The sequence below is a fragment of the Carassius carassius genome, chromosome 5 (assembly GCF_963082965.1).
Source record: "Carassius carassius chromosome 5, fCarCar2.1, whole genome shotgun sequence".
NCBI classification, from domain to species: domain Eukaryota; kingdom Metazoa; phylum Chordata; class Actinopteri; order Cypriniformes; family Cyprinidae; genus Carassius; species Carassius carassius.
The window spans coordinates 37,034,159-37,044,023 of NC_081759.1; the positions used below are offsets into that span (position 1 = coordinate 37,034,159).

The following is a 9,865-nucleotide window of genomic DNA, read 5'->3' on the forward strand; positions in this document are numbered from 1 at the left end:
CAGCCTTGGTTATAGCATAAGAGAAAACATTTGAATGGTAGTGTTATGTTTAATATTAACTGAGACAGTATTATATTTTCACCACAGGACTATTGACATGAAATGCAAGAGACATAAAGGTAATTTAAAGTTTTCTTAAGAAATAGTGACGGGTCACATAACCTAAAATGTAAATAATAATAACAACGAAATGCTGTACCTAAATTCTTGCTGTTTAATAAGCACTTGTTCTGTGTCATCTACAGAATATACTCAAGATATCAGAGAAGGTGGATGGATGGATGCAGTGCGTCTTGGGATGTGGATCTGGAGCCCCTCAGGTGGAGTCGTGTCACAGTTATTCATTCTGATAAAAGTCTTTAAACTCTTTAAAATCTTACGCCCTGTTGCCTTCTCTCTTCTCCATGCTAGAACTGTACCTCAGGCTAGCATGTGGCCAGCGAGGAAAAAAAGAGCAGAAGACCCCCTGTGTAGACACACACAGACACACCCACACAGACGTCTCTTAGTGTGCCCATCTCAGGATGCGGTGCTCAGTCAGATGGCTGTGGAGGAGAGACCAGAGTGCATCGGAATGGGTGCCCTGCCCCTCCAAAACACATCTGCTTACTGAGATTTAGCCACAGGACACAAAGGAGAAAAAGAGAGCAGCCGAATAGTGAAAGGATGTTTTCTTTGTTCTGGAGGGTCCTGCTGGAGCTCTTACTGGTTTGGTGGATGTTTGAAGGGGTCATCAGGTGAGTTTTTCACGGGTGTGCCATCATTCCTCACTGGCAACACCATGTGATTCATCAAAACACTTGTAGAGGGTGTTTGTGAAGATTTAAATATAGTTTGAAGTATTTTCACGTGTTAAAATGACCTGTTTCTTCCCTAATGTTGTAATTTCCAGACTTGTTCGCTGTTGTGTGCTCAGTGGTCTGTATTTGGCTTGTGTGTTCAGTTCAGTAGTCTTCATGGGTGATAGGTTTATTTTAATCCTGCAGAGCGTTCTTATGTTTCCGTGTGTGTGTGTGTGTTTGTTGGCTTTATGTATCTGGGTCTCTGAAGTATGAGGCTGACACATACAGACAGCTCTGTCTGAGGTCATTTTCACTGTTACTGAAATTGCAGATTTATTGAAGTTCACATAATTAGATTAAAATAGTATTGGCCTGTCTGGAATGAGATGTTTCTTCAGAATGACAAATAAGGGCTTGTAAGTCTCACCTGAGGATGCATTCATTCTCTGTCTCATTTCTATTGCCTATACACTGTGTGAGACAGACTTTATACTTTCACAAATCAGATTTGCCACAGTTCTGCTCACAAACAGACAGGGAAATTGAAGAGGAACTGGACCAGAAAATTTCTCTAAATATGGAATAAGATTCAAAGTGTGTGAGAGAAAGTGCTGTCCTTTTCTCTGCTTGGACTTGGACTACTGGATTCTTTTTAATAAAATATTAACACCTACAACAACCTGCAATTAGGTTTAAGGCAATAAAGATATCACCGCTATCTTATCTTTTTCTGCAGCCACACGGAGAAACAAACAGCACATCAGGTGGAGAGGAGTTTTAATAAAACATGAGACAGATGTTCTGAGGTTCTTATTAAAGGCTTTACGTAGACTCCTCAGGTATTTTGTTAGCAACCAGATTTCCCTCTACCATTAATATTTCAGTTTGGCATACAATAAAGCATTCAGTCAATAATGGAATGATAACAAAGGCCTTTGGCCACAGTGAATTTTAACTGAAAGAACTGTTAGAGAGCTCACTAATTAATAAACCATGCACATATACAGTCCAAAAGCCTGCATTGTAAAATCTGGTAATCTGGTCATTTTAATTGAAGTCTCCAAAAGGAATATATTAATGCAAAGAGTGTAATTTGGTCAATATAAATGGTGGAGTGAGATCTGGTTGCAAACAAAACCAGAATATAAATTAAAAGTTTAAGATTTCGAAAGATTCAAATGAGTGGTCTTAGACTGTGGGCTCCACTGTAAAACAAAAACAGCTGATGATCTGTTTGAGGCAGATGTAGATATGATGTTCTGATGTGTATTTTATTTTACTTTTCCCAGGTGTGTGTTTAGTAAGGAGCTGAAATCGCCCAGCACCAGGGTGAAGCCCATGTCACCATCTGATTTTCTGGATAAATTAATGGGAAAAACATCTGGATATGATGCTCGGATCAGGCCTAACTTTAAAGGTTTGACTTCAACTCCAATCTGCTCTAGTCTAATTTATAGTTTTAATTTCTATTAAATAAAATGTGATTTCTCTGAGTATAGCAAGGGATGAGTGCATCAAAAACTGTAAAATGTCACTCTCAGTCACTTTCTATCACACTAGCATTCAGAAGGTTTGGGTCAGTAAGATTTTTGAATGTTTATAATATTGTCAAATATGCAATTTCAGATAACTGTTTTCTGCATGTTTTTGAATGAAATTGATTTCTGTGATGAAAAGGAATGACAAAGCCATTCCTCCAGTCTTTTACCTTAGAAATCATTCCAATATGCTGATTGGTGCTAAAAAAAACATGCATTATTGACATCACAGTTTAAAAACAGCTGTGCTGCTTGATGTCCCCTCTGATAAGCTATATATATATATCACTAATGCCATGAATGTTAAATCAATAAATAAAATGCTGCAATCAAATATTTACAAAGCACCTGAATGCTAATTAAACACTGGCTGAATAGCTCAGTCAGCTGTGTACGTAGATAATTTTACAGTTGTCTAGTTCTCTATGTTTGTGAAAATGCTTTATTTTATCATTTGTAATTTGATTTAACAGTCTTTGACAACCTCTTCAAGTGTTTTCTCTTGGAAACTATCTGTTGCTATTTGCGGCTCGTGGATTTCTTTTTAATCAAGGCAATGATGTTCAGTTCTGTGTGAATCATTTATCTAATCTAATGTGTTAAAATGAGAGATGCAGAGGTTGAGTTCTGAATGTTTTTCTTTTTCGATCAGTTCAATGAATGCATCCATTGCTGGATAGAAGTATTAATTTCTTTCTAAAACAATAATATTACTGACCCCATTTCTTTTTAAATCATCACTATATGTATACACTGGACATTTGGAAACCAAATTAGCATTTTTCTAAATGTAATCATGCATTCAGCCTATATGATGATTTTATGAACTGTATAATAAAAGCAATCACATGCAGACCATACTAAAGACATCCACACTGACCGTCCTTCAAAGCAGCAGCCCTCAACTATTTTGAGCAGGTTTCTTCTCCACCAGTGGACATGTCAAGAACAGATATTTCATTTTTAGGTGAACTGTTCCTTTGACCTCACCAGTAAATCTCTCACCACTCTCTTCTGTTACATACTTTCAATGACATCTTGGTTCTTTTTCAGCATCATACAAAGCAACACAGAAGTAAGTAAAACTGCTGTTGCAGCTTAAACTCTTTACATAGATTGTTTTGGCAAGAACTCTGCGAAAATGTGATGTGGTCAGCAAAGAATATATTTACATTCTCTGAACACAGAGCAACATAAGATCTTATTAAACTATATGACCCCCCCATGCGTTCTCAGGTCTATTTTTTTACTATGCCCACCGTTCAACAAGAGAAACCCACAGGCATTCAGAGATGAAAACCAACAGAATACGAGACGATGAGAATGATTTCAGAAACATGCAGGATACGGCTGTCAGCTCACGCTAGATCTCTCTCTGTAAAAAGTGTCACAACAGCCTCTGTGAGGGGCAGTTTCTCCGCTGGCATTTCGTTTGCTGTGCTGTCCACTCGAGTGCATGTTAACCCACAGACCTAAATAAGTCTTTTCCTCTCATTCTCTTGCTTATGTTTTTTAACACTGGAATTTCTTTTTTTTTTTTCATACTTTTTCTTTCCTCCTTCCTCTGGTTTTCTTTCATGATCTCTTGCTCTCTCTCTCAGTAGCAGTCTCTGAGCTCGTGGATATTTCATATCTGTTCTGCATCTTAGAGATGTGGCTGTCAGCATGTGTGGAGGGAAATGTCCCCTCTGATAAGCTATATATATATCACTAATGTCATGAACGTTAAATCAATAAATAAAATGCTGCAATCAAATATTTACAAAGCTACGGAATGCTAATTAAATACTGGCTGAATAGCTGTGTAGTTCAGTCTAAGTAAATGGGGGCATTTTACACTTGCGAAAATGCTTTCTTTTTCCAGAATCTGTTGCTATTTGCTGCTTGTGGATTTCTTTTTATTCAAGACACTGAAGGTCAATTCTGTGTGAATTATTCATTAATCAAATATGTTAAAATGTGAGCCACAGAGGTTGAATTTTCTTTTTTTTTATGCAAATGTTTCATATTGTGTTGTTCTTTCATTTTTTAGGTCCTCCAGTAAATGTTACTTGCAACATTTTTATCAACAGCTTTGGTTCCATCACAGAGACCACCATGGTACACACACACACACACACACACACACACACACACACACACATACATTATTCATATAGTCATATCTCCTAGGGAGAATTTGTCAGTTTGCATTAAACTAATGACCATTAAATTTACACATTACAGTGGTTTAGAGTTTGAGGAATCCACACACACACACACACACACACACACACACACACATATACACGTGCGGCACATACAGTATATTTACATGGGAAGGATGCCATAAAGCTTATCAGAAATATGTTTGGTCTAGAATGTACCACAATACACTGTTCAAAACAGAGTTAAAATAATCAGAATCAAGCCTGAAGATGACAATCAGACTCAGTTTTATGAATTAAAGATTCTTAAAGCTATTAAGAAGTTAATAACTGACATTTTAGACACAATTTGGCAACCATAATTAACACAGGCAAGTGGAGGGATATGGAAAGGTCCAGTGCTGTTACCTTAATTTAGTCCTCTAATTTGTCATCAATAAATAAGTAAATAAACAGTGGACTGTACATTAACATCTGTCATGTTTTAGAAATTGGCTTTGCCTCAGCTGCGGTGAAAGTGCTCTGATGTATTTCTGAACACTAACTTCTCAGGATTATCGGCTGAACGTTTTTCTACGGCAGCAGTGGAATGACCCACGGCTGGCTTATAAAGAGTATCCAGATGATTCCCTGGACCTGGACCCATCCATGCTGGACTCCATCTGGAAGCCAGACTTGTTCTTCGCCAATGAGAAAGGCGCCAACTTTCACGAGGTCACAACAGACAACAAACTGCTGAGGATTTTCCAGAATGGAAACGTACTGTATAGCATCAGGTGTGATATCATACTATATAGATTAATTATCATTCCAAACCAATACATGAATGATCATCCAAAATATCGCTCTCTTTCAGACTCACTCTGATTCTGTCGTGTCCTATGGATCTGAAGAATTTTCCAATGGACATACAGACCTGCACCATGCAGTTAGAGAGCTGTAAGACCATCAGCCGATCTCACGCTTATCTTATTTCTCTTTTATATGCTCATTATTCTCTGTCTTTCTCTCTCTAGTTGGCTACACTATGAATGATCTGATATTTCAGTGGTTGGATGAAGGCCCTGTGCAAGTGGCTGATGAACTTGTGCTGCCCCAGTTTGTCCTGAAAGAGGAGAAAGATTTGGGATACTGTACAAAACACTACAACACTGGTATGCTATTGCAATTCCACCATTATACTTTAAAACAATATACTATACTTTTTTTTTTTTTTTTACTGATTTTACAATCAGTGTTGAGTGTATGCAATACTGAGCTTACTCTAACTGAATTACTTTTTTTTTTTTTTTTTTAAGTAGAGTAGGGAATTACTGTAATTTTATTCGCTACCTCTAATGTAATTGCATTAAATACTTTATAGACTATAGAACAATTCTATATAAAACAATAGTTGGTTTAACATCAAAAGAGGTTCTTAGAATGTTTCTATGCAAGGTGTTTGGAATCGTTGCCATTTTAGGTAATATACACATTACTTTTTGATTACTTTTGACCTCTCTTGTTTTTCACATGGATTTAAATAGGATCATCTTATACTATATTGACATACAAATAAAAAGAGTATTCCATTTATTGTTATTAACAACATGAAGTGCATTAAACATTACATTACATCAAGGTTTCTTAAAGAGGGGTTTGTGAAGGAACTGCAGAAGGTTCATGAGTTAAAGGAAAAGCTAATAATTAATTAAATCATAAAAAAGTTCTGTTGGTTAATACAAAAGACATGCCTTTATTTCCGCTGTCTAACATGATTGCATGTTTGACCCAGGTAAATTCACCTGTATAGAGGTGAAATTTCATCTGGAGAGGCAGATGGGTTACTACCTGATCCAGATGTACATTCCCAGCCTCTTAACAGTTATCTTGTCTTGGGTCTCCTTCTGGATCAACATGGATGCCGCCCCGGCCCGTGTTGGCCTGGGCATCACTACAGTTCTCACAATGACGACACAGAGCTCTGGATCCAGAGCATCACTGCCTAAGGTAGGAATCTACTTTATCTATCCAAACATCCACTTTCAGTCATTATTTAATCCCCCTGATGTTTTTCCAAACCTGCATGTTTTGTTAAAAAAAAATGTTTTTTTTGTTAACTGACAGTATTTGACAGATGAAGTTGTTTTTGTTAAATCCAGAATATTCCTCGTGTGCATGCATGCAGGTGTCCTATGTGAAGGCCATTGACATCTGGATGGCAGTGTGCTTGCTGTTTGTCTTTGCTGCTTTGCTGGAGTACGCAGCAGTTAACTTTGTCTCTCGACAACACAAAGAATTCTTCAGACTGAGGAGAAAACTGCGGGAAGAGCAACGCTATAGAGCTGTGAGTGTCAGTCTGAAGCTCTCCTCTGTTATACACACGCGACATGCGTTGAGTGCCCTTAAGATACTATACAATCACTGTGTGCCTGTGATCTTTCATGAGAGCAGTCTGCTGGCCCCTTCAGAGCAGGGAGGGAAGGTCAGCAATGGCATAAAGCCATGTCATGAATATTGCACAGAGTAATACTGTTCTTTCCACACACGGAATGTGGGACAACAAGAATGGGAAGAAGGTGAAGGAGCTGCAGGATTTTAAATCTGGAAAATGTCCCAGTGAAGCAGAATACTAAATTAGCTTAGCTGAAATGATAAATTAAACATTATTTCTATTTTACCAAATGGAAATGCTAAAACAGTAATTGTATTCAAACAGGTTTTCGGAACCTAAATCTGATTGGTTGGCAAGGCAGATGGCCCTGCTCAAAACTCACACCATTGGTTGATTCATTGTTGTTGGGTCAAACTGGTAATATCTACTTTTTTTTTTTTTAAACATGTGTTCGATTAAAAAATACAAACAAACCCTTAAGAAAAACATCCAGATGCATTATGCTAATGAGAATAGGGTGGGGTTAGTTGAGCTTGTCCTGAAAATTTTGCAATGCACTTTTAATGGTCCTATAAAAAAAGTCTTAATTTTCTTGGTGTCACACGTAAATTCTGTTTTGTCGTTGGATTTTTGAGCTGTATTATGACCCATGCTCTTTCTTTGCCTGGAATAGAAGACTATTCCCAGACTCCTCTCAGGGGTTTTTGTCAGCAGAAACTGCAGTTACTTCCCTATCTTTACTCCTAACCAGCTAGTTGAGAGAACATCGTGGCTTTCTTTTGGACACAGCAGACACTGTCCTGCCACAAAGAGCAGAGAGAATAAATATTATACTATCCTGTCCTATTCTATTCCTCCTTCATCGCCCAGCAGGGCAGGCTGTGTGTGTGAGAGAGACCCAGTGGGTGAGTTGGTGGTGCTGTGCCCCCTCATTTGCCTTAGGCATGCCCTTAGGCATGTAACATTCAAACATGCTTACACACTACTGCACTCAAGCTTTTAGGCACAATGTGCATATAAAAACATATACACCTCATTATGCATGTGGTGTTAGCCACTTACATGCAAACACATACACACACAATCTGACTAACTGTTTGGTCACAGGCAGAATGGTACAGTAGGCTGTCTGATCTCATGTGCACTAAGTCACATAAAGCAGCGACCTGTACACAATGTGATTCAACACAAACACACAAATGCACCTAACTGACTGGATCTCATACTCAAAAAAGCATCTTTTCCCTAAGGAACAAATATGCTGTCAGTGCTAATATCACACACACACACACACACACACACACACACACACACACACTCACACACACACACACACACATATATATTGAAAATATCACCAATAATAAGTAACCATAAGTAATAAAAAGCTTGCCATAATGTCAGCCGAATGTTCCGTTATGTGATAGTTCTGAATAAAGATATTACTGTAGAAATGTGCATGCCCACTAGAGATTTTTAAGGTACAGTGTGACCCCATTACAGAGAAGCCAGAGAGGTCTTTTGAGGAGTGCACTGGAAGAGAATAATTTATTGTTTAAATAAATGATGACTCTTTTTAAATAAGTGTCTTTGTATTGTCTTCAGGCATCTGGTCAGACTGGAGGAGCAGAGATGAAGAACAAAAGCAACAATGTTACGGGGAGTACGCCGAGCAGAAGCACACAACGCCACTGCAGTGCCTGTGCACGGGTATATGCACCCCATAAAAACACTCCTGCCTTTAGAATACTTGATTCTGATTCGTCATTCAAACAAAAACATCACTAATAGATAAAAAGTATAGAAAAATATAGTGAAAAAATTTGAATTGTGAAAGACAGCTAAATATGTTAGTTATAAGGGGCCCATAGAAAATGTTTCTTCATATACATATATTAGAATGATTTCTGAAGTAAGTTAAAGCTGGCTACTTGAAATTCAGATTTCCCATTACATGTATAAAAGATAAAAAATATATAACATTTTGAAATAAATAAAAAAAATTGTAATGATATTTTGCAGAATTACTGATTACTGCATTTTTTTATCAATTAAAAATGAACATACGAGACTTCTAGAAACATAAAAAAATACTGTCGACCCCAAACTTTTGAACATATATTTTGTGGTGATGTTTTCCTTCAGGAAGAGCAGTTAGACTCACAGAGCCAGGACTTGTACTTCACGGGATACGGGATGGACAGCTGTCTGTCTGGGGATGGGCCTCTCTCTGAGGCTGCCTCCATGTTTGTGGGCCTGCCGCCGGGCCACGTTCTGTTCGAGATCCGCCGCCGCTTTGTGGAACGAGCAAAGCGGATCGACACCATCTCACGAGCCGTCTTCCCCCTCAGCTTCCTCGTTTTCAATGTCTTCTATTGGATCACGTACAAAGTTCTTAGAAATGAGGACATTCACCTTGCCCTGCAACCCTGATTCCTTTTAAGACTTCTGAAATCCCAGTATCCCATTTTGTGTGCCCATTTAAATCCAGTGTGAGGATGAGATCCCTTATCAAGGACGTTTAAAATCACTCCAGTATAGGAAAGGTGCAACACGTTCTCTCTGCTCGAGTGAACATATATGCATGTGTCTATGACCACTTTTGAAAAGATCTAAACCTTTAGTTTATCTGCAATGGCTGAATCCCTCCTGACCTTTGAGATGTAAGTTTTTTTTTTCTCTCACTGAGCAAACTTGTTTGTGTATTATTAAAAATAAATGTTCTAAACAAAGGGTTTGTTTGGCAGGCTTTTTCCTCGTCATGTACAGTCGTGGCCAAAAGTTTTGAGAATTACATAAATATTGGAAATTGGAAAAGTTGCTGCTTAAGCTTTTATAATAGCAATTTGCATATACTCCAGAATGTTATGAAGAGTGATCAGATGAATTGCATAGTCCTTCTTTGCCATGAAAATTAACTTAATCTCAAAAAAACCTTTCCACTGCATTTCATTGCTGTCATTAAAGGACCTGCTGAGATCATTTCAGTAATCGTCTTGTTAACTCAGGTGAGAATGTTGACAA

At 37.9% G+C, this 9,865-nt stretch overlaps 1 protein-coding gene across 1 annotated transcript; it reads left to right on the plus strand.

The window, feature by feature from the left end:
* Window positions 1–532: 532 nt before the first annotated feature.
* glra4b (glycine receptor, alpha 4b) lies at window positions 533–9,525 on the plus strand. The gene is made up of 10 exons (XM_059551109.1): window positions 533–737; window positions 2,072–2,199; window positions 4,353–4,420; window positions 5,020–5,243; window positions 5,324–5,406; window positions 5,484–5,621; window positions 6,242–6,456; window positions 6,635–6,793; window positions 8,447–8,551; window positions 8,987–9,525. Exons 1-10 carry the CDS (start codon window positions 667–669, stop codon window positions 9,272–9,274), a joined length of 1,479 nt encoding a protein of 492 aa, XP_059407092.1. The 5' UTR covers window positions 533–666; the 3' UTR covers window positions 9,275–9,525.
* Window positions 9,526–9,865: the final 340 nt, after the last annotated feature.

What these genes read in the sequence shown, in the direction of transcription:
- glra4b (XM_059551109.1), top strand. Translation starts at nt 667, where the DNA reads ATGTTTTCTTTGTTCTGGAGGGTCCTGCTGGAGCTCTTACTGGTTTGG. An exon ending in AACGTACTGTATAGCATCAG is followed by an intron (nt 5,244 to 5,323) that starts GTGTGATATCAT and finishes GCTCTCTTTCAG; the next exon opens with ACTCACTCTGATTCTGTCGT. An exon ending in AAGAGCAACGCTATAGAGCT is followed by an intron (nt 6,794 to 8,446) that starts GTGAGTGTCAGT and finishes TATTGTCTTCAG; the next exon opens with GCATCTGGTCAGACTGGAGG.